The sequence below is a fragment of the Poecilia reticulata genome, chromosome 14 (assembly GCF_904066995.2).
Source record: "Poecilia reticulata chromosome 14, P_reticulata-male-v2, whole genome shotgun sequence".
Classification (NCBI taxonomy): domain Eukaryota; kingdom Metazoa; phylum Chordata; class Actinopteri; order Cyprinodontiformes; family Poeciliidae; genus Poecilia; species Poecilia reticulata.
In genome coordinates, this window is record NC_088843.1 from 7,365,250 (window position 1) to 7,390,646 (window position 25,397).

The 25,397-nt window shown below is 37.4% G+C and overlaps 3 protein-coding genes across 7 annotated transcripts in view; 2 read left to right on the top strand and 1 right to left on the bottom strand.

The window, feature by feature from the left end:
• Positions 1–4,176: 4,176 nt before the first annotated feature.
• Positions 4,177–9,692, top strand: LOC103475522 (tyrosinase-like). Its single transcript, XM_008427205.3, has 5 exons — positions 4,177–5,089; positions 5,695–5,911; positions 7,917–8,064; positions 8,157–8,338; positions 9,105–9,692. Exons 1-5 carry the CDS (start codon positions 4,268–4,270, stop codon positions 9,359–9,361), a joined length of 1,626 nt encoding a protein of 541 aa, XP_008425427.1. The 5' UTR covers positions 4,177–4,267; the 3' UTR covers positions 9,362–9,692.
• Positions 9,693–11,404: 1,712 nt separating this feature from the next.
• On the bottom strand, positions 11,405–23,043 carry chordc1b (cysteine and histidine-rich domain (CHORD) containing 1b). Its single transcript, XM_008427206.3, has 11 exons — positions 22,909–23,043; positions 18,572–18,621; positions 18,431–18,487; positions 18,116–18,276; positions 17,612–17,712; positions 17,227–17,285; positions 15,287–15,357; positions 15,040–15,145; positions 14,743–14,862; positions 14,581–14,643; positions 11,405–12,573 (listed from the first exon to the last, which is right to left on the bottom strand). The coding sequence occupies exons 1-11, from the start codon at positions 22,970–22,972 to the stop codon at positions 12,400–12,402; spliced, it is 1,026 nt and encodes a 341-aa protein (XP_008425428.1). The 5' UTR covers positions 22,973–23,043; the 3' UTR covers positions 11,405–12,399.
• Positions 23,044–23,307: 264 nt separating this feature from the next.
• fat3b (FAT atypical cadherin 3b) overlaps positions 23,308–25,397 on the top strand; it is an 80,684-nt gene continuing 78,594 nt past the window's right edge. For 3 of the 5 annotated variants that reach the window (XM_008427214.3, XM_017308618.2, XM_081615268.1), the window contains exon 1: positions 23,308–23,734. The gene's annotated coding sequence lies outside the window, so the exon portion shown is untranslated. The remainder of the gene's footprint in view (positions 23,735–25,397) is intronic. The other 2 variants (XM_008427208.3, XM_008427210.3) reach the window with 2 other exon arrangements.

Genomic DNA, 25,397 nt, shown 5'->3' on the forward strand with positions numbered 1-25,397 from the left:
CTTTAGCAGCATGACATCACATCTGCTAAGTGGTTTTAAATGTTTTTGTGTCGTTTTATGCTTTAATTGTAAACCTTTCGAAATTAATGATTAACCTTTGAAAACTTTAAGAGGTTATTCAATTTTTTTGGTGATGAGGTGGGAATTTGAAGGTTGCTATATTTGCTAAAGTGTAAGCCAGCACGGACTCAATGCAGCAATTGTTTTTTTTTCTCAGAAAATAATTGACATTCCCAAAGCTATTCTTCAAAGGCTCTAAATATTATTTAGTGATAATTCACCAACCGTCTCCTTCAAGTTCTCAAATGTTTGTCACAAACACAATGACAAAGAATCTCAATTTACCATGTTAACATGACTTCCGCCCATTCATTCATCCATTCATTCATTCATTCATTCATTCATTCATTCATTCATTCATTCATTCATTCATTCATTCATTCAGGATGTAGAAGGATAGAGTACCAAGAGCGAACTCACACATGCTCAGGGAGAATATTCAAACTCTGTGCAGAAAAGTTCTAGGCTCTCTTGCTGCAAGTCACAGTGCTAACCACCCGGCCACCATGCAGTCATCAGCAAGTTGCTATCAAGACTTTTGACTCTAAAATATTACAATTTTACAGTATGTCTTTTACTGTATTTTACAGTATGTTCCCTGCAGGGAACATACTGCAGGGATATAGCCATATATATATATATATATATATATATATATATATATATATATATATATATATATATATATGTATGTATGTATATTTCATACAATATATTTCAATGGCTGCACAGTTGGTAGAGCTGTTGCCTTGCAGCAAGAAGGTTCTGGGTTTGATTCCCGGCCCCGGTCTTTCTGCATGGAGTCTGCATGTTCTCCCTGTGCATGCGTGGGTTTTCTCCGGGTACTCCGGTTTCCTCCCACAGTCCAAAAACATGACTGTCAGGTTAATTGGCCTCTCCAAATTGTCCCTAGGTGTTTGTGTGCATGGTTGTGTGTCTCTGTGTTGCCCTGCGACAGACTGGCGACCTGTCCAGGGTGAACCCTGCCTCTTGCACGGAACGTTAGCTTGAGATAGGCACCAGCAGCCCTCCCAACCCCACTAAGGGACAAGGGTGCAAAGAAAATGGATGGATGGATGGATGGATGGATGGATGGATGGATGGATGGATGGATGGATGGATGGATGGATGGATGGATGGATGGATGGATGGATAAAATATATTTCATAAAATAAAATTTATTGCCATATTGTCAAGTTGATTTTATTATGTGTTACATTTTCAGTCAGAAGCTCGCATTTCCAAGTTTCAAACAAAATGAAAAAAATGAAATCAAAAGAACAGCCCCTCTGAAGTTTTGTTTTTGAGGGTATAGTCAGAGGTTTCTCATCAATCACAGTATCAAAATCTAATATGGCAGCCTTGCACGTAATTGGAATTGTATAAAAGAAAAAAAACAAACAGATTTCCTACTTTATCTTATTGTCTATACCAGTGTATCCATAGGTTGGTGCCTGTCTCATGTGGTCTTTGTGCAGGACACAAGATACACTCAGTGTTTAAATAGATGCATGGCGCCTTCTAGTGGCAGGACACCGGTTTTCATCAACTACTTTTGCCGTCTTTTGTAACACTGGCTAGCAGATCTATAATAAAGCTAAACAAATTCGAAGACAACAGGGTTTTGTTGAAATTGGCTACATTCTTGTGTGTTGAGAGTCATGTGAGAGAGGAGCAGTGATTTAAAGATATTCAAGTTGTTTTTATTCTTGGAAATCTTTACAAAGCAAAGCACTGCCCAGAGCAAGGTTTTGAGTCAGCTGCTTCTCAGCGAGGACACCGCATAAGGTCTCTGCTGTGAATTGTGAAATATACTGCTGATTATCACCAGAGTCAGTATATTTCTGAAGAATGGTCAAATAGAAATAGATGGCTTTGACTTTAGTGAACATTGGGATAAGCATCCTCTGCTGTTGGAAAACAGGAAGCAAAAATGAGACTTTGAAACTCCAACACAAGTATTTTGTGTTTCGAGAAGTAAAAAGAAACTATTAATTAATAAAAAAGAAACTATTAACTCATATGACAACCAAGACCATTCTGGAAATTATAGTGGCTCAGTAAGGTATTTATAAATGTATTTACAATATTTCTTTACTTGTAATGCTTTTTACACAATCTAAAATAGGCTATGGCAAGATGAGAATGCTTAAAGTTATTTTCAGCCAAACCAGCTTAACCTACATATGGTTAAACAATTGTCTTTCAACTTGTCGTTTTGCATTGCTATTATGCTGTAAATCATTATTAAATCAAGAAAATATCTGCCCTCCCACAACATGCAGCCTTTGGAGACATGAGGGTATAGGGTGAGTAATCGCAGTCAGAGCATGTATTGATGTATTTTTCCTATTTTTTTCTTCTTTATTTTTGTTTATCATCAAATTCTTCCCACGACGGTGCTTATTTGCATCTTGTTGGCAGGAGAAAAACATGATGTGTATAAACACTGTATAATCAAGTTAATGAGTGTTTTTCCTTTAACAGCTACCAGGGGAAGGATTGCAGGCTGGAGAAATAAAAAGTATACATATTATTCATTTACATGGCGCCCACTAGTGGTAAGATGCATCGCTCCCCTGTGGCAAACACTTGGCAGCAGATGTGTTGCGTTATCAAGATAAACAAATTCATGTAGACTGATCTTTTTAACAACGGCTGCTGTGTTGAGTACTAAATGTCACATGAGACAGGATCAGTGATGTTAAGATATTTGAGTTTTTCTTAGGAATCATCACAAAGCACGGAACTGCTCAGAGCAATTGTGTGTAAGTCAGCTGCTTCTCAGTGAGGACTTTGTTTCATGTCTTTGCTGTGAATAGTCCTGTATCTATGATATGTGACGACAGAGTAAGTGGTTTCTGAAGAATGTAGAAGATGTCGAGGATTGGACCGAGGTTTTCTTGTTCTTTTTAGCGGACTAAAAAACTTAAAAGAAACGTGGAGTTTTTTTTAATTAATTTATTATTATTATTATTATTATTATTATTATTATTATTATTATTATTATTATTATTATTATTATTATTTAGACACTGTAAGTGTGTTAGTTAATTGAAACTGAAAAATGCATTAATTTAACATTAATGTTAAAATTAAATATGCATACAGAGTGAGGTTTTTGTTGGAGAGTTTCACACTGCAACCACAGCAAACACAGTGATGTTCTGTGTGGCTATATATTGGGAGTTAAGCTCATGAAAACACAATCTGAAGCATAAAATTAGTAAGTATACCACCAAAAAAGGTGTTTAATATACGGTATACAGTTTATAAAACTTCAATCTTGTATCTTATGGAAATAAACCCCAGAGCACATGCTATTGATTCTGTAAATGTGGAGATGCTTATCGTACATTTCAGGTTATTATCAATAAAACATTTTGACATTTTCCTTCCAATTCAAAGCAATGCATACATTCAGGTTACTCGATTGCATAGAATTTCCCAACACAGAGACAATGACGTTTGTGGTAACATGACTAATTAAGGGATACAACTACATTTGAAGGCACTGTAAATTTAATCTAATTCAATAATCTATAGAAATTAGACAAGTACATAGAATAAACATATTATATACATTAGCATTTATAGCCCTGGCTAAATTGCAGTTCTTGTCCCGAGAACAGCCTTATTACATACATAACACCTCTGGAAAAAGGAAAATATTTAGCACGATTACAAATCTGAACTGTAAAAAAAGGAGCAGCATTCAGTTTTTATGCTCCACAAATCCAGAAATGTCCAAAACCCAGCTGAAACACTGAACTCCTTTAAATCAAGGCTAAAAACACCTTGGCCCCATATTGAGAGTTGACCTTTATTATTAATAACTGGAACATTGATTTCATATTTGATGTATATTGCTAATTATTTTTCTTGCTAATTTTGATGATGGAATTGGACAAAATGTAATGTTTGTTTGGTGATTGTGTTATATTTTATAATGCACTTTGAACTGCCTTGTTACTATAAACATAAATTTACTTGATTTAAACTATGAAGATTAGTTCACTCAGGCTGTTTGCACCACTCATGACGTAAGCTTGAGGGTATTATAGCATGTGACTGAGAGAGCAGTGGAGGGGGGCGGGGGGGTCTCAAGAACTTCAGTGAAAATTCCTCCCACTTTCCCACTGTGGAAGTTCTTGGTTCGTCTCTCAGCGTCTGCTTCGCCTCTGAAAGGAAAAGCTTTGCTGCTGAGATGTGGGGGGTAAAAGTTTTTATTTTCATCCTTTGTTTGGTGCCCACCTACCAGCAGTTCCCTCGCCTTTGTGTAACGCAACAAGCCCTGCGGACCAAGGAGTGCTGTCCGGTGTGGGAGGGGGACGGCTCAGCTTGTGGAGCCAGGTCAGGCAGGGGCTCCTGTGAGGATGTGGAGATCTCAGAGCAGCCCGACGGACAGCAGTACCCCTTCTCGGGACTGGACGATCGAGAGAAGTGGCCTTTGGTTTTCTACAACAGGACTTGTCAGTGTGCAGGGAACTTTATGGGGTTTAACTGTGGGGACTGCAAGTTTGGCTACTTTGGGGACACCTGCAACGAAAGAAGAGAGTCCCTCAGACGGAACATATTCCACCTGACCAGGGCCGAGAGAAACAGACTCATTTCTTACCTGAATCTTGCCAAGCAGACAATCAGCAGGGACTATGTTGTTGCAACACGGACCTATAGGGAGATGGAGAATGGCTCCAATCCAATGTTTGCTGATGTTTCTGTGTATGATGTGTTTGTCTGGATGCATTACTATGTGTCTCGCAATGCACTGTTAGGTGGGCCAGGGAATGTCTGGAGAAATGTGGACTTTGGACACTGGGCTCCTGCATTCCCACCATGGCACCGTGTTTACTTGCTGCACTGGGAACATGAGATCAGGAAGCTGACAGGAGACATGTCTTTCTCTATTCCCTACTGGGACTGGAGAGATGCACAGGACTGTGACGTGTGCACTGATGAGCTGATGGGGGCCCGGAGCCCCCAGGACCCCAATCTTATCAGCCCAAGCTCTGTCTTCTCCTCTTGGAAGGTAAAATAAAGCATGTTTTTTTTCTTTTGTTTATATAAAAATGTTTTTGAAAAGATCATTGTGATTGTCTTTTTTTTTCCTAACAAGCGAAACAGAAATTTAAAATACATGTAAAACCAAAACTTTCTTCAGTCCTATCTTATACTTAAGTGTTCACTTAAGTGCTTAAATGTTCCCTTTATTTTTTTGAGCAGTGTATATATATATATATATATATATATATATATATATATATATATATATATATATATGTGATGTATATATATATATAGATGTATATATATTTTACCTAATAGGAGGGAAAAAGAAATACAAAAACAATTCTTCTGTTTTGCACAGTTGCTTTGATAACTTTTTCCATTAATACATAAATCTTAAAACTGCAAAGTTCAAAAGCTCTTCCGTAAGAATAAACTCAAAGAAAATCTTCTAGAAAGGACATTTGCACAAGATAAAAACTCATATTTGTGTTTCAATTTTGCCTGTTTATTCCTCAATTATGGATTAAGTAATGTTTAGTTCACTAAACATTACATTACTGATACTGAGTTAATACAAGGTGGGTTTGTGTTTACAATTGAACTTTCTGTACTCTGCAACAACAGGTGCTGTGCTCCCAGGCCGAGGAGTACAGTAACAGGGGTGTTCTCTGTGATGCCAGAAATGAAGGCCCCCTCCGCCGTAACCCTGGAAACCACGATCAAAATTTGGTGCAAAGATTACCAACTTCTGCAGATGTGGAGTTCACACTCAGCCTCCCAAACTATGACACTGGAGCAATGGATCGCACAGCCAACATGAGCTTCAGGAATACCCTGGAAGGTCAGCCAGTCAGAGCCTGACTAAAAACCAACATTCAGTCTCACTTATGCTGTTTATTTATGTCATGCTTTTATATGTAGTGCAAGCTCTTCCTAAGGTTGTTCATCATTCTTAGCAGTGAAGGACCTTTCGCTTCACTGGAAAAAAAAAAAAGAAAAAGTAAAGTTTGATATTTTTGTAGGTGTTTAACATCCAAGCAAAAGCAAATGTCCATTCTGTTTTGAGAAGTAGAAAAAGCTAGGATAGTCCATTCTGCATAAAATAAACACATGCTTCAAAACAGAGAAAGTTAATTATTTTAACCTTTAACCGCCTATATTAAGCAAAAATGGTGTAGTGTAGCACTGCTGCTAAGCTATATAAAATCCTCCATCTCTCATACCACATCTTCAGTGGACCAGTTGATCTGACTTTATGACTGAGGGAGACATCCATGTGACCCTAAAACACAAGCTGCCCACATGATGGTTGAGGAAACACATGTGACCCTAACAATGATCATATTGCTCAAAATGACCTGCAATCAGTTGGAATTAGAAATATTTCTTGGACAATAATAGTGCTTAAGAGCCAAAAAAAAGTAAAAAAAAAAAAAAAAAAAAAAAAGTCTTGACCTGTGACATCGCTAAGATAAGATGGTCTTTGCCCCCAAGGTCAACAGGAAGTCATGTACAACTTCATTGGATTTCTAAATGTTTTCAAAGCAGACTTCGTGCCTTGTATAGTGCTTATTGTAGAGCAATAAGCACTATATTATGAATCAATCCAGTTTTCTTTATCCTGCTTCTTGTAGAAACAGGAGAAATGAATCTTAAGGATTTTTTAAAATGTTAATTATCAACAAAGACTTAATGGAAAGATTTTATTGATATTGAGTTAATACAAGGTGAAACGGATGAAAACCGTTAAGAGTTGTTGCTCTTAAGCAGCATGTTGGATCAGGTAGTGGACTTTTATAAGCTGACTTTGAGAAGTGAATAATAAAAATATAGACGCTGATGTGTTTTTATATATTTAAATTTAGATTTAAATAACTATAAAACATGGTACAAATCTGTTGTTATTAGTAAGTCCCAATACAAAAAACTGTGCAAAAAGTGCAAATGTTTTTTACTATTCCTATATGATTTCTATTACTAAATTGGATCATAGTAATATGCTTATGTACTCAGTAAGAGTGGCCATTTATTTAGGCAATGTCCGCTGACAGTAATGCAAAAGAGGAAGAAATGTGTCACCATGCTCATTTAAGAAGGCTGTTGAGAGCCTAAACTGAAAATTCGACTTTTTTACTTACGCTTCAGCAAACATTTTAGAACTAATACCATTTTAAGTTGTGACAGATAATGTGAGGGTTTCCCATGAGTTCATTCAAGTGTGGGCATACTTGAAAGCGGTTAAATAGTGCAGTTAAAATCAGATACTTCTAATGTGTCTGTATGACGGAGGCTCATCAACATATTTTTCTCACTGTCATTAATAAAACTAGACTTTTCTGATTCACAACATTTGGCGTTTATTTAGTTTACTGCTAGTGAACTGTTAATTTAGTTAACATTGTTTAGCAGCTCATTTGCAATGCTTCTTTGTTTGACGCCATTGGTCAGTCAAACGTAACTGGTGTCCCAGAGAAGAATCTGCTTGGTTTGAGACATGCATCTGTTCAAGACACTGAAGCTGCTGAAGCTGATGAGTATATCAGTATCCATGGTGAAACCAGTCCTTTACCAATGTTGGCTGAAATGCTAAAGAACCCATTATTTTAACAGCAACAAAACAAGATAAATTACAGAAAATTTTTATCTTTATAGTGTTTCAAAACAACTAGTTTTAACTGTATATTCTGAGTGACCGTGATAAAGATTTTCTACCAAAGTCAAGAATTAAATGCTTAAAAAAAACAAACAAACAAACAAACCACTATTTGATAACGATGCAACATGGAAGCTTGCAGTTTTCTAGTTTTCTTTGCTAGCTCTAGTCACCCATGTTACTCTTTCTGCAGGATTCGGGGACCCTCAGTCTGGGTTGGGAAGCAGTTCTCGTTTGGGTATGCATGCTGCCCTGCATGTGTTCATGAATGGATCTATGTCCTCTGTGCAGGGCTCTGCAAATGACCCCATATTTATGCTTCACCATGCTTTTGTTGACAGGTAAGAAATGCATCCGCACAGACCTGAAACTGAGACCACCATACATATTTTTGCAGTTAATAGTGGTTGTACATTTTCTCTATCTTTTAAAGTATCTATGAACAGTGGCTAAGGAGACACAAACCATCTCCATCTCAGTATCCGGAGTCTAATGCTCCCATAGGGCACAACGGTGATTACCACATGCCTCCGTTTATACCACTGCACAGAAACAAAGAGTACTTTATTTCCAGCAAAGACCTTGGATATGAGTACTCTTATTTGTTGGATGCCAGTAAGTTCCTCTCAAATTTTAATACATTGTTTTTATTGATGTTTTTATTATTATTATTATTTTTTTATTCCGTCATGCCAGCTATTTTCATTTACAGTTAGTCTAAATATATTACAGAATGAATTCGTTTTAGGAATTAGGAATTAGTTTACACATAAACAGTGCAATTCAAAAGTATCTACACTCCTCAAAACTATAATTATTATTATTATTATTATATTTTTTCTTTTTATATATATTTTTTTAACATCAAAACTTCAAAGATTTTATTGGAACATATTTGAATAACTTTGCAGGACACAAGAAGCGGTAGGAAAAGAATGCATGGTTTTCAACGTTTTTCTTTCAAGTAACACCTGGAAAAATTGGGTTTGTTTTGATAAATTATGTTGCCACTATGTTTAATTTGTATGAGCTCAATTTACAAAATTACTGAAGAGAAAACTGAAGGAGCTACAGTTCAGGAGAAAGAAATCTGTTCGCCCTGTTAACAGTTTGTTTTGCATGCCACAAAACTGGCCTTTATGAAATATTGAGAACAGAAAGAAAGCTAAATAAAGCAAATCCTAGATGAAGTTTGCCACAAGTGATACAGCAGATGCAGGGAAGAAAGTGGCTCTGGTTGGACACGGAAAAAAAACCTCACTGAATATTGCCTTTTGAATCTTGTTTAAACTATGCATGGGTTTTAAAAGGGTCATTAAAAGGGATTTATGGCCACATATAAAAACACACTGTGCTGACTTTGCTCCACCTTTACTTGCAGACCAAAGGCTTGCAGAATCCATGCGTCCCTACCTGGATGAGCTGCACGATGTGTGGCCTTGGCTGATCCTTGCAGCGCTCTGCGGAGGAATTGTGACTGTGACCACAGCTATCGCTGTCCTTCTCGCCAAGCATCGATTCAAAGCCTGGCCTCGCAGGAAGACTTGGAGAAATGTTCTTGCCTTACCAGAAAAGCAGCCACTTATCTGGAACAATGAAACTGAAGCCAGCCACCATAACTACCAAACAACTATGTAATTACTCAATGCCAAAAAACATGGGATTATTACCAATGTTTATCTAAATATATCTGTTGCATGCATTTAGAAAACTATGTAAAATAACAATGTTTACAACTGATTACATTTTGATAAATGTTATCAAATTCTTCCATAGCATTAATGGAAGGATGCAGCACATGCTTTTAACATATGTTCTTAGAGTACCTTCATTTTTCAGAAAATGTTTTCATGATTCCAGCCATGTATTCTTTAGCTTACTTATGATCATTTTGAAAACTAAGACTGATTTACTTCATTAGTTGTGAACTTGAGCTTTCGGTCTCTTTGAATAAATTAGGAGAACCTTATGTTTACAATCCCTATTAATCCTAACCTTAACTTATATGGGGAACTTTGCAAAAACAGCATTAAGTCACTCAAAGGCATAAAGTTATTCAAGTGCAAAGCATTTTGCCCTTGTTGAATGTACATCACTAAACCTATGGATTTATTGCAGTTAGCATAGTTTCCTTATCAAAGTAAAAAATACACAAGGCAAAACTGTAAGCTAAATGAAATGCAACTTGAAAATGATAACTGACACGTAACAAATGGGAAGAGAAAGAAGTAAGTTTCGCTAATTGAACTGTAAAAGCCTGGTTGCAGTAAATGGGATTTACATAAAAAACAGCTTAATGTAAACCACAATTTGAAAAGAACAAAACAAGAAAACAGTGCCCCAGAGCAAAGAGTTAGAGTCTGGATGAAAGCACTCTTCAGCGATAAACATAATTCTGCATTAGACAAGGAGAGGGTGCCAGAATGTTGGGTTGGTACAGATTGCCTCAAGAATAATAATCAAGTCTCAGAGGCCCTGATGGGCGCATGGGGTTACACACCAAGTAAGATAATATAAGGAGATGACAGTCATTGCTAATAGAATGAATGGACAGTTGTCAATAGAAGATATGGATTTTTATTTCATAGCATCACTCAATACTAGGTTTAATGTCAGTGATTTCGGTGATGATCAGCTCTCGTTCTGCAGAACAAGCGATTTAACTTTTAAAACTCTGACGGATGAGACGTGGAGTCCATGTTTTACATGCGTCCCGACTCCAACGCAGCTGAATCAGTGGATGAATTACCTATTCAGTCTCTGATCTAGTTCTGCAGAGGACTTGTAATGAACCATGCACTATTCTGCTGGAAGGAGCCCACTGGGTCATAAAGCAATGGACATCATGCGCAGAAAAATTCAACAGGCAAAATTAATTATCAAGTAGTTAGGGAGTTAAATTACGTCCATACCATTACACCACTATAAACCTGAAAACTTCAGATAAGTCCTGAGGGATCCGTGCTTCCATGTCAACACCAAATCTGTTATGATTCATGTTTTGTCCGTGCTTAGTATGATCTTCTGCTGCTGTAGCACATAGGTTTTGAGATTTTTTTATTTAGTTCATATATATATATATATATATATTTTTTTTTTTTTCCCAAAAAACAGAAAAAAAGACCTAATTATCAAACATAAACCCAAAGTGAAGAGAGCTTGCTGCAACATGACTGGTTGATTCTCCACTAAGTATACTTGTATAATCAAGTATACTTGATTTAGGAAGTATACTAAGCTCTTGATAAACTGGATAGCGATAGTAAATCCTGCTGCTGTGGTGATTATGTGATTCAGTAATAATAGAAAAATATACAGATTCATTGGTCAGCTGGTTACCATGGAGCCACACTGGTTTCACACAGCCTGTTGGCATCAATAGATGTGATATGTATTGCTGGCCTCTTAAAATAGGACTAGCATTACGTCTTTTCCAGGCACATAGTGCCATTTAACATTTTTCAACTTTTCTACTTCAGTACTGTTCAGCAAGTCCTCGGCACCTAGCTTTATAATTTTGAAAATTACAGGGTTTTGCCTTTTAACTTCATATTCCAATTTAATTTGTGTTTCCTATCCTATCACAATCTCAATATAGTTCATAGAGAAAGATTAGAAAAATCTATTGTAGCTTCCTCAAAGACTTATTTTTGTTTTTATAAACAAACACCAACACTCTGCTTTGAATTTGCTGAACAAAACTTTATTTTTTTTGCAGGGGGTGGAATAAACCTGTTTCCTAATGTACTTCTTCTGATGGTCTCATTAAGCCAAATAAATGTCAAACATTCTATACATAGACGCATGCTGTCTAGTGTATCATTTCAATAATACAGTATTTTGCTCAAAATACTTAGTATTCATTTGGCATAGTCAAATGTGACAGTACATTCCCATTAAAACCGCAGTGTGTTGTAGTCACAAGAAATAGTCACTCAAAGCAAAAGTGTACAAAATAACTGCAGAATATAATGTAAAAAAAAAAGCATAGAGCAAACCTTTATTTCCACTGGAACAAAGGTAAAGCAAAACCTGAAGAACTAATATTTTTAACAACGTTTATTAAAATATATTCCATTTTAAACACATACCTGGAGGATTGAAATTTGATTTGATAGAACATCTCTTCATCACGCAGACAGCCTAAATTCTTTTTAGGACATTAACATAAAATAAGAACTATTCAATAATTTATCTAATAATTGAAACCAAAGGATGGAATGGCAAATTATTACACATCTGGAAGTGTGTAACTTCCAATTTCTCAATTATGAGACAATGTAAATGTACAGGTTGAATCATCTTTTACCCACCATTGTAGAGCGATGGTCACAACTGCAGACGTTTATTATTCAATTCCCCATCGTCTCCATCAGGTTGTTTTTAAAGAGAACGTCAGTGCAAATACACAGGTGAGTTGTTACCTCACTTGATTAAAGTCTACATTTGTCCACGTAAAAATATTTCTAAGCTTTTAATGAACTCCAATATTTCAGAAAAAGGCCAGAAGTAATTCTGATGATGAAGAAAGATAAGGGAAAAAAAAAAAAAAAATGCTGTGAATGTCAGAGAAATAAAAGAACGCTATAACTGCAAAAGAGGCAATTCTTTAAAGAGGTAAATAAGTTAAAACATTGCCTTTCCTGCCTTTGATTAAGCTAGACAGAAACATGTCATCATTCGTCTTCGTCCTCATCCTCGCTATCACACTCTTCTTTCTTTTCGTCGTTCTCCTTGGTGACGGGAGGTGGCAGGTCCAGACGAGCCCAGGACATTGGCTCCGCCTTCTTCATGGTAACTTCTATCTTGGCCGCCATCATGTTTACCATGCTTTTGGTCACATCTATCACCTGGAAGGTGAGACAGAAAGAGCAACTTGTTTAACAGCAATTAAAATGGTTTATGAGCACACTTTTGTGGCTTTTTTTTTTTTTTTTTAGTAAGAGCCAAAAACTCCAGTAAAGTAAGACTTTCTAAATCAAGCAGAATTACATTTGCGTACTTTAAGGATTTTCCAACTTTAAATGGGCATGTGCCCAGGAGCCCTTAGCAATGAAAGAAATGATGAAAAAATGACGCAAGCTCAGAAAACATAGTCCAACTGGAAACTAATAACCGTTTCCAGAGACAACTAATCAATTTATATAAACTGTCTTCACCGACTGATGTCCCACTTAAGTGGATACAATGAGCAGGGAAATTAATTTGAGATAACTTGTTTTTAACCAATTAAAATTATACATTTCTAGGTAGTATATTCCAAAAGATACCACAAACAAAATTCTCACCAGATGTTGAAACCAACTCATACACTCCATGCAAGCTTTGCATACCCTGACACGATAATTATGTGTGTTTTGGTCTGTAACTTAATCTGGTAACAAATAATGTGTTAAGTATTTGGATAATTTTCATGGAGCATACATATTACTAAGGTTATAACTCAATGTAGAAAAGAAAAGTAGTACATACCTTTAATTTCTATGGTGATATATTTCCTGTGTACACCTACGGTTCTTTGGTTACGCTTAGATTTTGTGAATAAGAACATATTCTAAGTAGCACAGTGTGAAACGTTTTTCAGAAAATGAGATGACACAAGATGACACCAGGCTCATCGGTTGCTTTGGGTCTCCCACGGCAACCCATTTGTGACTGTGCTCTAGGCTGTGGCTGGCCTGTCCCCATGCAGCTGCTGACCCACCGAGGTTCCAAGCAATAGAAGCAGCTCCACTGGAGCCGACATATTGATCACGACTGTCCTACTTAAACTATTATTGACATGGGATTTATTCACGCCAGCAAGATAAACCAAATTCTCACATAATGCCAACATTAAAGCACAACCAGCACAAGTTTTCCTTATATAATTGGAACTGCTGACTGCACAGAAACAGCTTTTTTTGGCACAATTGTAGGATTGTTGTTTTTACATACACAGGAAGCATTTTTATGCAATCACTATACAAATGAAATATGATGCATACATGGCTAACATTTTGATGAGGTGGTTTAGCTCATTCATTTTAATGAACAGAGTGGTTGTGAACAGACTGAGTTGGCACGGTGTGAGAACGCTGGCTACTTGGTGAGAAAATGATTTGCACACAAGCTGGATGTGCAGCTGATGTTTGTCCGTACACCATCACTACTAGTTTGTTGTGTAAATGAGTCACTACCTGTTTTTTGCCTAAAGTGTCAGGGGATTTTTACCAAACTTATCAGTGCTACTGTATTTAAAGTGTTTATATCAATAAGAGAATGGGTAGAGTTATAAATGTGCCAACTCCACCTTCTCCCAGAACAACTGTATAATAATTTAAAATGATAGTTTGTAAACCATCCAAGTGTTGTGCTACATTAACAAATCAGTCTGTATTGCACATAAAATATAAATATTAATTGTCTTTCAACCCTCATTTAGGATAATCTCAAACTCGCATTGCATTAACATTTTTCCCCCCAAAAATGTAGATGTGCAGAGTGAAGAATCACATGTATACAGAAACGGCATATTTGCATTTACATTTTTGCATATCTAAATGAAGGACTTTGTTATCTAAACTTGAATGTATCCAATTGTGTGTCATTTGGGATGTGCAATGAATTAAACCATAGATTATGGCCTCAAACATCTGGGTTTGTTTACATTTAAATGTGTCTCTCTATTTAGACTTAACTCCTCTGACTGTTAACATTAAAATATTAAAAAACTTAAATATTTATATTCAATATAAAAGCCAGTTTTTGTCGATGTCTCCAGTGTACTGTCAAATCCTTGGAAAATGGTCCATGCACAGCACACATAGGACATAAATCATTAAAGGTTTATTTTGCTGTGGTATTACTGTACTTACTCCCCACAAGCTGATATCCTGTTGAAATTCCTTCTCGCCATCAAATATAATGTGGATGTTGAGCTAGAGAAAAAAATGAAATTGAATCTTAAATAAGTAAATGAAACTCTAAGCAGTACAGGAAAGCACAGAAATAATCAAAGAGTGCAGTCGGCCTCTCACTGTAGTGCTATTGGCATCCACGTAGCTTAGCTCAGGAAGGGCATTTTTGGCATATATAGAAATGATGACCTGTGTCCCTGTCTGGTGCCAGTCGAACCGGCAGGGGACCACCTTCTTCCCCTATAAAGAGAATTCAGTTAAAGTCCAGCACATCAGTCAACTTGTCCACCCTCTGCTGCAAAGCAACGTCTTCATTGTGAAACGGCTTTCCAGAAACCACTAGATGGAGTTCCAGCCAAGGCTCCTCATAGAGTTGCGCCACAAAATGATCAATTGCTGCCAAGCTGGCACACATACCGCATCTTTTTTCCTCCATAGATGTGCTCCCTTTGTGCAGCCCTCCTGAGACAGGAAGGTGTTAAAGTCAGAGGTTTTCCTTTTACAGCAGCTCCAGTATTTCATCCTGGAGAAGCAGGAGAGAGGTAATTATTCTTTTACAGTTGCCACAAGAGAATGGCGACTGATAAATGTCAATAAATAATGGTGTGGGGTGAATTTTACATTTTATAAGCGGTGCATGCTTAGCATTAGCATTTATACCAACCCTTCATGGAAGATGGGGAATCCAGAGTGGAATGAGCACACGTCTGAGTCACTTGAAGGTCCCTCAAAAGTCTGAGGTTAAAAACAAAAATGAGATTTAAAAATAAATTTAAAAAAAAATATTATTGATAATTTTGTATCCAGTCATAAAATCCCTTTTTGTTTTTGATTCAGTGTTTATTTTGTTACTAAAAGTAGTGGTGCACCGATTCCTGGCCAATCGCAATCACCGATCTTTAATAAGCCTGATTTACCGATTCCGATTTTGGCCGATACCAATTTTTTGTCTGAAATTATAGCATGAAAATCACAGAGTTGGCAACAGTGGGGATACTTAACTGGGGACATGCAGACATGATCTGGTGTGCGGGTCTGTCAGTGAAACCTCTCTCAAAGCAAAGCAATAGAGGACAGTGGTTGATTTTTAAATCTCTGCTGAAGTAGAAAAGGTCAGGGGATAAAATCGGCTTAACATGCAAGTATCGGCCGATCACTGATCTCCCAAAATTAAGGGAATCTTGGCTGAATCAAAGGTGCACCCCTACAGAAAAGCATACGATGAAGAAGAACTTAGTCAATTCTACTGCTGCTGAAAGCATCAGAACTTTTGACTATTATGGTAATGAGAGATAGAGGGGTCCTACTCATCTTTTATGTCAAAATTAATTACTCTTCCATGTCAAAATTAATTACTTTCCTACAGTAAACTTTTCACAATTCTCTGTGCTTTTTAGTTTGTTTCTAAGGCTTATATACAGAAGTTTACTAGGAATTAATGGCAGATATTTCTACAGTGAATGGGCTTTAAAGATGAATGCTGCAACAACAACAAATCGAAAGCGTAGAGAGAAATGAAAGCAGAAGGTATAGATGGATAAAGAAATTAATGTCTGCATAGGTAAACATATAACTGGATAAACATTAATAAATGGATGAATTTTAGACATAAAAACACAAATCCTGTCAGCTCTATTAACTCAACAGCATGTTTTCTGTTCGAAGGGCAACCAACTTCAAATAAGGCATGCACATATATTTTCTATAATTGGTTCATTTGTTATCATCCTCAGTGACTTTATATTGTACTATTGTGCCGTTTTTCTTCTCGTAAGTTTAAAAGTGAAACTTAAGAGAAACCTCTCATTTTATCGAACTATGTGTTGCAACAATAAGCTTTATTCTATTCTGTTCATTACTGTGTAGGAACTCTGGAGGTCACAGTAATATTTGTACACAAAAACAAATAAAAACAGATGAAAGAAGACTAATTTAGATTCATATGGAAGCCTCATTCATTACAGCTTAGAAGCAAGAAGCCGATGAGAGTAGGTATACAAAATCAGTTCAAGTGTAATTATGCAAATCAGACGAGCTACCAAACATGTCAATGTAAATTTTCCTCAAAATTCCTGTTCTGATCTTGGGGTTTCTGCTCTGACAGGTCTGATTAGCTAGAATGAAAAACTTTGCTTTCCATCCACCCTGCAGAAAATATGGAGCCTAAATTTCCCCTGAGTACTAACTTTTCTTAAGGGGGGTTTGGAGGGTGGTGTAATGCCAAACAATAAGCTCGGATCATGGTGATTTTTTTGTCATAATTACACACGAGCATATGTTTTTGTATGAGAGAAAACTGTGAGGGATTGCTGTAAAGTCAATGACAATGCTTGTCCAGGAGGAGTGAATGCTGCAAGTCACTGACTCGACGCAACCTGCTGAGTTTCATTAGAAACTTTCTAAACTACTTTGAATAATTAACTGAACTTACTGTACTGTTTGATTCATTCCATGTGTGATCGAACTGAAATTATTATGCTCATTTTGTGAATTGGCTCTATATAAACTGAATTCACCATTTAACTGATTTCCCGAGATGAGCAGTGCTACAGTTAAAAGCAAAAAGTGCCACATTTTTCTACAAAACAGCAAAGATTCACTTACTTTTGTACATCCTCCATTTTTACATGATGTTCCGATTTTGATCTCATCGCCATCTTCCTCTAGACCGTAAAACATCCAGAGAGAAGAAAAAAAAAAAAAAGAGAAAAAAAAATCATGCACATGACAAGATTTAAAAAATGTATCATCAGTTTTGATGTGCTGCCCTCTAACTGTCATCTTTAACTCGAATATCATGACGTGAATGACACAGATGATGGGAAATTCCCAGTGGTCATCCATTAAGTTCTACTTTTAACATGACCTTCACATCTGCTGTCACAAGCACTGTTCAGATGATCTTGTAAGTACTAGATGACGAAAATATATTCAGCAAAGATAAGAAAGAGGAGTAGACGGGAAAAGAAAATCAAAATCTGTTTCCCACCTTTTGTCTCCGTTATATTTTCGGATACTTTCAGTTTCTCCAACGCCTGCTTTAGAGAGGAAGAAACTTTGTGCTGCAGCCTCACCATCGGCTCATCGGGACTGTAAGGAAAATAAATATCCCAGGAAAAAAAAAAAGGCTTTTATGAAGCTTAAACAGTCATCATGGCACTATTAAATCATAATTGTTTCGCCAGTGTTCCCTTTTTAAATGCTGCTTCAAAGGCAAAAAGAAAAAAACCTAGTCTTGCTGAGGCTTGGAACTGAACAAGTAAAATTTACAATATAGAACAGCCTGCAGATCTGAAAGCATAAATATTCAGCACAATGTCCCAAAGCAACAATGAATGCAAAAAGCATATCTCTGCCCCGTTTTCCACTGTTCAAATATTAAATAACAAACACCCCCAATTTAAACTTTTAATAGGTGTATTTTTGTGTCTAGTTCAGATATTTATACTTCTCTTTCACTAACTTAGGGAAAAAAGCTCTTGCAGAAACCGACCTTGGCCTGTGTATCGCCTCCTGGGGTTTCGGTGCAGAGATGATGTACTCATTAAACTTTGGTTTTTGGGCCTCCAACTCCTTTTTTTCTCCCGATGTTTTCACGTCTGGTTTCACCGGCTCAGGAGGCTTCTCTTTGTTGTGGGGTCCCTTTGTGCAGCCCTGTGAGAAGAAAGTCACTGTATTGAACTCGTAAAAAAAAAGTGCTCCAAGGCCATTGGGGCCAAAAAAAGAAGGCGGTAGTCAATATCTGCTCAACAACAAGACAATGGAGAGACAACTGGGGGAAATGGATGAAATGAAACGGAAAACTTACAGCGATGCTGAGGAAGTCTGAGAAGTCTGTAGTTCTTCTCTTGCAGCAGGACCATCCCTGGAAAGAAGTTACCAAAACATTCACTTAGACCAGAATGTTTGAACAAAGTACAAGCTATCAGTACGCTTTCAGGTACAATACCTTCAAAGCATCGTGAAACACTGGGACTCCTGGGTGATGGGTACAGGCATCTGTGCAAACAAAAAACACAGCGTTGATTAAGGCTGTGCAAAAATATGGGTATGAATTCAATCAATGCTCTAAAAATTGAACAAATCAATAATGGGAACTCGCTGAACAATAACTATCGTAAGCATAATTATGATAAATGAACATCTTTTATGCAGGTGGTTAAATTCTATAATCTGCTGTTCTGTAAGAAAATGTGATTATGTGTAGAGATGCAATAATCTGTAGAGTATTGTATATTACAGTATTTGTTTTTTTTTTTACAAATACTAATAATAGCTGGTAGTGTCTGTATACAATGTTACCACCAATCGAAAAGATATCTGATTTAAAGGATTCTGACAGCAATGGCAGGTCAAGCTGAAAATTGATTCTGGTCAAAAGATTTCATGGTGCACCTCCAGCAGGGATTTCTAAATAACTGATTTTATAGATTATAATCAATAAAACGTATAGTTATTCAAAGACACTTGCATCAAAACTGAGCTATTTGCATTTTCCCAAATTATGCCAATTCTTCCGGCAGCAGCACTGCAGTATGAGTAATGCTGAGCAATAACAACGCCACATGCCAGCTACGCTAACGCTACAGGTGATACTGATGTTTGAAAGCAACTTTCAAAGGTCAGTGAAGCTCCTGTATCTGCAACAACAAAGTAGTAAACCTCCTACACAACATAAGCTGACACTGTCTGTTTAAATCTAAATTTAAATTCACTGACACAGGATGGTGTTGTGTCGGTCTGAGCTCTCATGTCGAAATGTGCTTCAAAGGTGCAAAGTTGGAAACATTCCGCACTCTTATCACAAAACATGCCGTTTCAGTGTGGTACGAATTAACATAAGAAAATACGAATTAGCTGTCGGCTCAGTATGCTACAGCAAAGAGAAGCAACAAAACAAACCAGCTGCAACTCTGTTTAGTTAATCACAAATCTGGGTAAGACCACATCGTGGGTTTTCTCAGAGCTGCATTCTAGACTCGTGTCCTATTATGTTCCGTCATGTGGAAAGTTTGTACGACTTCAGCAAAGGGTTAAACCTCATATTGTGCAAAAAATAAAATAAAACAGTGCAGCATGAATTTTGTCAAAACATCAAAAAGAAAATTTCGCTTATTTCAACCTGAAATAGGATTGATGTGCTATATTTGAGATTTCAACAGTAAAATGTACCTTATGCTAGTGTGTACTCTAGTACGAAGGGCCCCCAACAACAAATCACTGTGCAGTAAATGAATAATAAAAGAAAAAAAAAATCACATTGGTAGGGAGAACAGGTGATAAATCACTTTCCATGCAGTTCCGCCTGAGCTGTGCCTCTTCCGTGCTATTGCCATAGATACACCACTTAGATATCCCTAAAGGTAATTATAATATACTCTACTGTTATGATAAAGAGACATCCTATTAAAATGGAAATTAGACTTTGACTCTGGCTTCAAGTGTCTTGGCAGTACACAGTACTGGATTGCTTGAAGACAGAAGACGACGATTCTAAGGGAGTTGAAGAATTGGTGAGGGCTCTGCTGTGCGAGCTAAAGACAACATCCATAGGAGTTCAAAAGCCTCTTTGGTCTGTGTCTTCACATAAACAACAGCATAATACACAAACGTCCCCTTATGATATTAAATAATGAAGGGGTATTCATTTACATTTGCTCCTCAGCGGTTTTTGCATGTTTTTCAACTGAAGAAAGAAATCATTCAAAGATCATGAGATCCCTCTACATGTGTGAGAAAATAAGAAATCTAAAACATTTGAGTGTTGTAAACACTCCAAAGTAGCACCATAATAAAAAATAATCTAACTTGTTTTTTTTTTCAAGGTCATAAGTTTAATAAAATTAAGCATTTCAGAAATTTCTCTTCAGTTTTTTTTATTCTGATGATATCCAAACGGTCATCTCCCATCTATTGTTGCACTAAATCCTTGTTGTGTTGGAGGTGAATCTGTGCTGCAAACTGAGTTAGTAGGAAGAGTATTCTCAATTTTCACAGATTATGGTTTAATTGCAGGCAGTCCAAAGTGAATATTTGAAATAAAACTTTCATCAGGCAAAATTTCCTGCCATAGATAGATACACTTTGTTTTCAAAAGAACACATAACACTGGAACTGATAAACTAAATAAATAAAACAACCAAAAGCAAGAAGGATTCTCGGTCTCCATTAACAAAAAACGTACTTGAATAAAAACTAAACAACATAAAGCCAAAGTGGAAATAAATACTGCATTCAGCCAAAAGAGTGCAGATTATGAAGTTTGTCTACTATATTGTCCTTCAGTAATCACTAAATTTAGATAGAGAAGATGGGCACATCCCACTACCTATTGCAGTAGTTCATACTACACGACTTTTTGTCCCTATTTTCCCCTTACGACAATCTTAGATCGTTGGCCGATCTAAGATTGTCGCTGGTGATTTCATAACCGATCATCCTGCAGTGTGTGGTGTGTTATGGTAGAACGTCGTGGCCGCTCCGATCTAAATCAGGGGTTTTCCCCGACTGGGAGTTTAACGCAGACTGTTGAGTGCGACAGGTAGCCAATCAGAAAGCGCGGATTCTCCTCCGCGCTTTCTGAGGGGAAATTACGGAGGGGAATCCCAAACAGCTGACACGGCGTGACCCGAAATCCAGCGGACATTGGAGATGATTTGTGGAAACAACATTAATATTTATTCAACATTTCGTGCAAAGAATATAGAAATGACAAGGGGAGGAGTTGGAGTCAAATTGATACCTCAGTTGATAAACCCGGTACGTTTTCAGGTGTTCTTCGTGACATAAATAGATTACAATGATTTTCATTCAGTCAGGACTTTACGCCGAGCCACATGCATCACAGGTAGATTCTAGTAAAGCATTGATTAATGCCTGATATTAAAATTAGTTAACTGGACTTGTAGCCATCATTTTGTGCCCATGTGGCTGGACACCACACGGCAGGTCTCTCAGGTTTAGAAAATGGGCCGACAATCGGCCAACAACTCGTGTAGTGTGCGCTGGACATTACACTAAGGAAATGAGAGTCAGTGCAGAGCATCGGAGCTGAGCCTTTTTCAATCAGTGTCATCAACAGAAAGAAAAAAGGCAGGAAGAGACGATAAAGCCGATAATTGTTGTTTTACAAGGATTTAGTCTATATTATTGTAAACTGAGATTTAAGTCAATGAAATGTAATATTACACATTGACTGTGAATGAATAAAATATGCTACACGTTTCTTGTTAAAGGAATAAGAATTTAATCCAAAAGACAATTTAAGGGATTACAGGTTTTAATACAGGTCTAACCTTAACTCTGACTTTTCACTTTTCATTAAAAACAAACAAACAAACGTAGAGCTGTTGCCTTGCAGCACGAAGGTTCTGGGTTCGATTCCCGGCCCCGGTCTTTCGCATGTTCTCCCTGTGCATGCGTGGGTTTTCTCCGGGTACTCCGGTTTCCTCCCACAGTCCAAAAACATGACTGTCAGGTTAATTGGCCTTTCCAAATTGCCCCTAGGTGTAAGTGTGTGTGTGCATGGTTGTGTGTCTCTGTATTGCCCTGCGACAGACTGGCGACCTGTCCAGGGTGACCCCGCCTCTCGCCCGGAACGTTAGCTGGAGATCCGCACCAGCAACCCTCCCGACCCCACTAAGGGACAAGGGTGAAAGAAAATGGATGGATGGACGGACAAACAAACGTGTTTTTTTTTGTTTTGTTTTTTATCGTTTCCGGACCAAATTAGTGAGACTTCTGAGTTTTGATCAATTTAAAGAACGGAACAAAGTTTGTTTTATGAATCCCTCAAAGGCTGATAGGTTGTCCGATTTACACTGAAAAAAGCTATTTCTAGAGAGGTCAGAAAAACGAGCTTTTTACTTTTAAACCCCACCAATGAGAGCTAACAATGCTAACACACCACTATTGTTCTGGTTTTGATGAGATATACAAGCGATGCCTCACGTGTAATAAAAGTGTAGGCTTACGGGTTCATGAAACTTTCAGCTCTGCATGCCCCACGTTGGTCCAATCAAGTACCATGTTAACTTGCTTATAAACCTAACTAGCATCAAGGCTCATGCTAGCATTAAACAACACAAAGCTTGTTCCGGGCAACGGTAGTTTGTAGTTGTTATAGTTGTAGTTGTAATGAAAGAAGTACCAACACCTAACATGAAGTTAGCTTACATGGGCCCAATAGGCCTGCTCGCTGTAGAAATTTCCAGATGATCATAGGTTAGCTTGCTAATATGCTCTCAACCTCCGTGACACTGCTGCCTTACTGAAAGCACGACTCACCGTCTTGGTTGTTCTCTGGATCAAACCGCTGTCCGCACCCCTTATTATAACACAAGACAGACATGGTGATGTTAGCAGCAAGTTTTAAACGGCGACCAAGATTTCTAACTTGGGAGTTTGTGTGAAGGATGCAGAGAGCTGCTGCCGCTTAGCTGCCTGTGTGCCGTTTCCTTGCTCTCACTTCCGGCTGTTGTCGGCTATACTCGGCAAAACTCGGAGACCGCCCTCCACCTAGCTCCATCCGGAGAACGTGGTCCCACATCAGCGTCAACTGATGCTGGCCGCTTTGAAACTTGCGATACAGCTCCGTGGCACCACGGTGGCCACGGACTCTAACCTTGCAGCAAACGATCTATGACTGCTATAAGGTCAATTTGCCATTGCACACAGCCCTCTGCACCCCGGGGTCCATCAGTCAGGTGCTTGCAACTAGGGCAATATTTGTTTAGTTTTATGAGGACGGCTGCATTCTAGCAGTCAGCCTCCTGTTGGAAAAAATTGGTTGCAAATGATTTTTTTGTTCTGTTGTCGCGCTCGTCTGTTTTTGCGCGTTTTGCGTTGCTTTATTACTCTTTTTCTAATTTTAACGGTCAAGGAGCATGGACACGGATTTACTTTCACTGACCACATCTGTTTCGCCAAAAGGTAGGACACTTTGCAATTTGTGATCACATCTACACAGAGTATCGCAACTGGAGCGGCATGCTGTCGCTTGAAACTGCCATAAACTCATGGATTTCTGCACAAAGGCGAGCTTTGCTGGAGCCGCATCAGAATTGGAGACGATAAGTGTCCCCCCAACATCTGCTGGGACCGTCTCTCAGTGGTAGGTTAGTGTCGTTAAATTATGAGTAGGTCTAAGCTGGTTTTTGGGATTGATGTCATGTCAGTGCAGTACAATTAGTGTGAGTCGTGTGTAATTTCCCCTTTCTCTCTTTAATGATAAACTAAAAAAAAATATGCATGGAACCTCAGCAGTATTTTAAAACACATGTAGTTAAAATGTCCATGAAATGCAATCAAAACATATCCAGTTGTTTTTCTTGGTTTTTGGAATAAAGTGATATGGATGAATCTGTCAAAATGAATCTGTTACAACAGTATCTGGCCAATTCAATTTCTAAATAGGGTGTCTTTTGAAAAACGTTTCTTCGCAGTACTGCCTTGTCTTAAACTAATTACAAAGACTAAAAATACATTTTAAGATTACAACTGATAGGCCATCTGTTATTTTGCCAAAAAGCTTTATTTTCTGTTAACATGGAGTGTGTGCATGGGTCAGTGATTGTCAGGGCACGATAATTCTTTCATGGTATCACAGTTTTTATTAAATAATTTTAAACAATAATAAATCATATATAACTGCTCATAGAAAAAAAAAGAAAAAAGTTCCCCTTTTTCTTCAGATTTATTTAGTTTTTTCTTTTTTTCACACTTGAGTTTCAGATTTTCAATAAAATGTTAAAACAGACATGTCTTAACATGTAAATGCAAAAAGAAGGTTTTAAAGAAACCCATTATTAGGGGCAAAAAAAGGTCTACAAACCAACCTGACCCTATATGTACACAATATGAATCCGTCTTGATCATGGAGTAACTTCCACATTTGTGATTCAATTTCATTGGCCACACCCTGCAGTTGTTACTGCCTGAACCCGCAAAATTAAGAAATCCCTTCATTTGTGTTGGTGCTATAGGTTGCTTTTCATTTGTAGGATCTGAACGATTTGCCGTAATTGATAGAAAAGCTCTCTAACACACACTTAGATTAAGAAGGAGGACAATGACCCAAAACACAGCAGTACCTCTGAATGCTTAAAACACAGAAGGAACATTTTGGAGTTTCCTAATCAATATTGAGATTTGATTGTGATCCTGTGACATAAAACAAGCTGCTCATTCTTAAAATGTCATTCTTTGCCAAATTGTTTAAATTGATTGAATTTAAACAATTTGGCAAAAAAGAGTGGACCAAAATGCCACCACAGAGATAAAAGAGAGTCATTGCCAATTATTACAAACACTTTTTTTCCACTTAGGACCTGGTTGAATTGAATAGCATTTTTTTTCCTTAATAAAGAAAAATTTAGTTGCAAATACTGTAAATGTTTTGGTTATGTAATTATGAATGAGATTAAAATTAGTTTGATGATCTGAAATATTTACGTGTGATGAGAAAGCAAAAACAGAAGAAATTGGACAAATACTTTCTTCCCAGCAATGTAGTATCCATGTTTTCCCAAGATGAAAATATTTTCAGCTGACCATGACTTTTTATAAAGCAAAGGAGAAGTGCATTAGCCTTTTCTCCACCAGCTTGGCCTATGCAGCAACAAGTGGGGGAAGAACAGGTTTGCATTACCTCATTCTTTAAACAGCTAGAAAAAAAAAAAAACTTTTTTTGGGATGACATTTTAGGAATTTAAACCATAAGCATGGTACTATGGGAAATTTTAACTTTCAGAAACAATGACATAGTAGTCACAAAT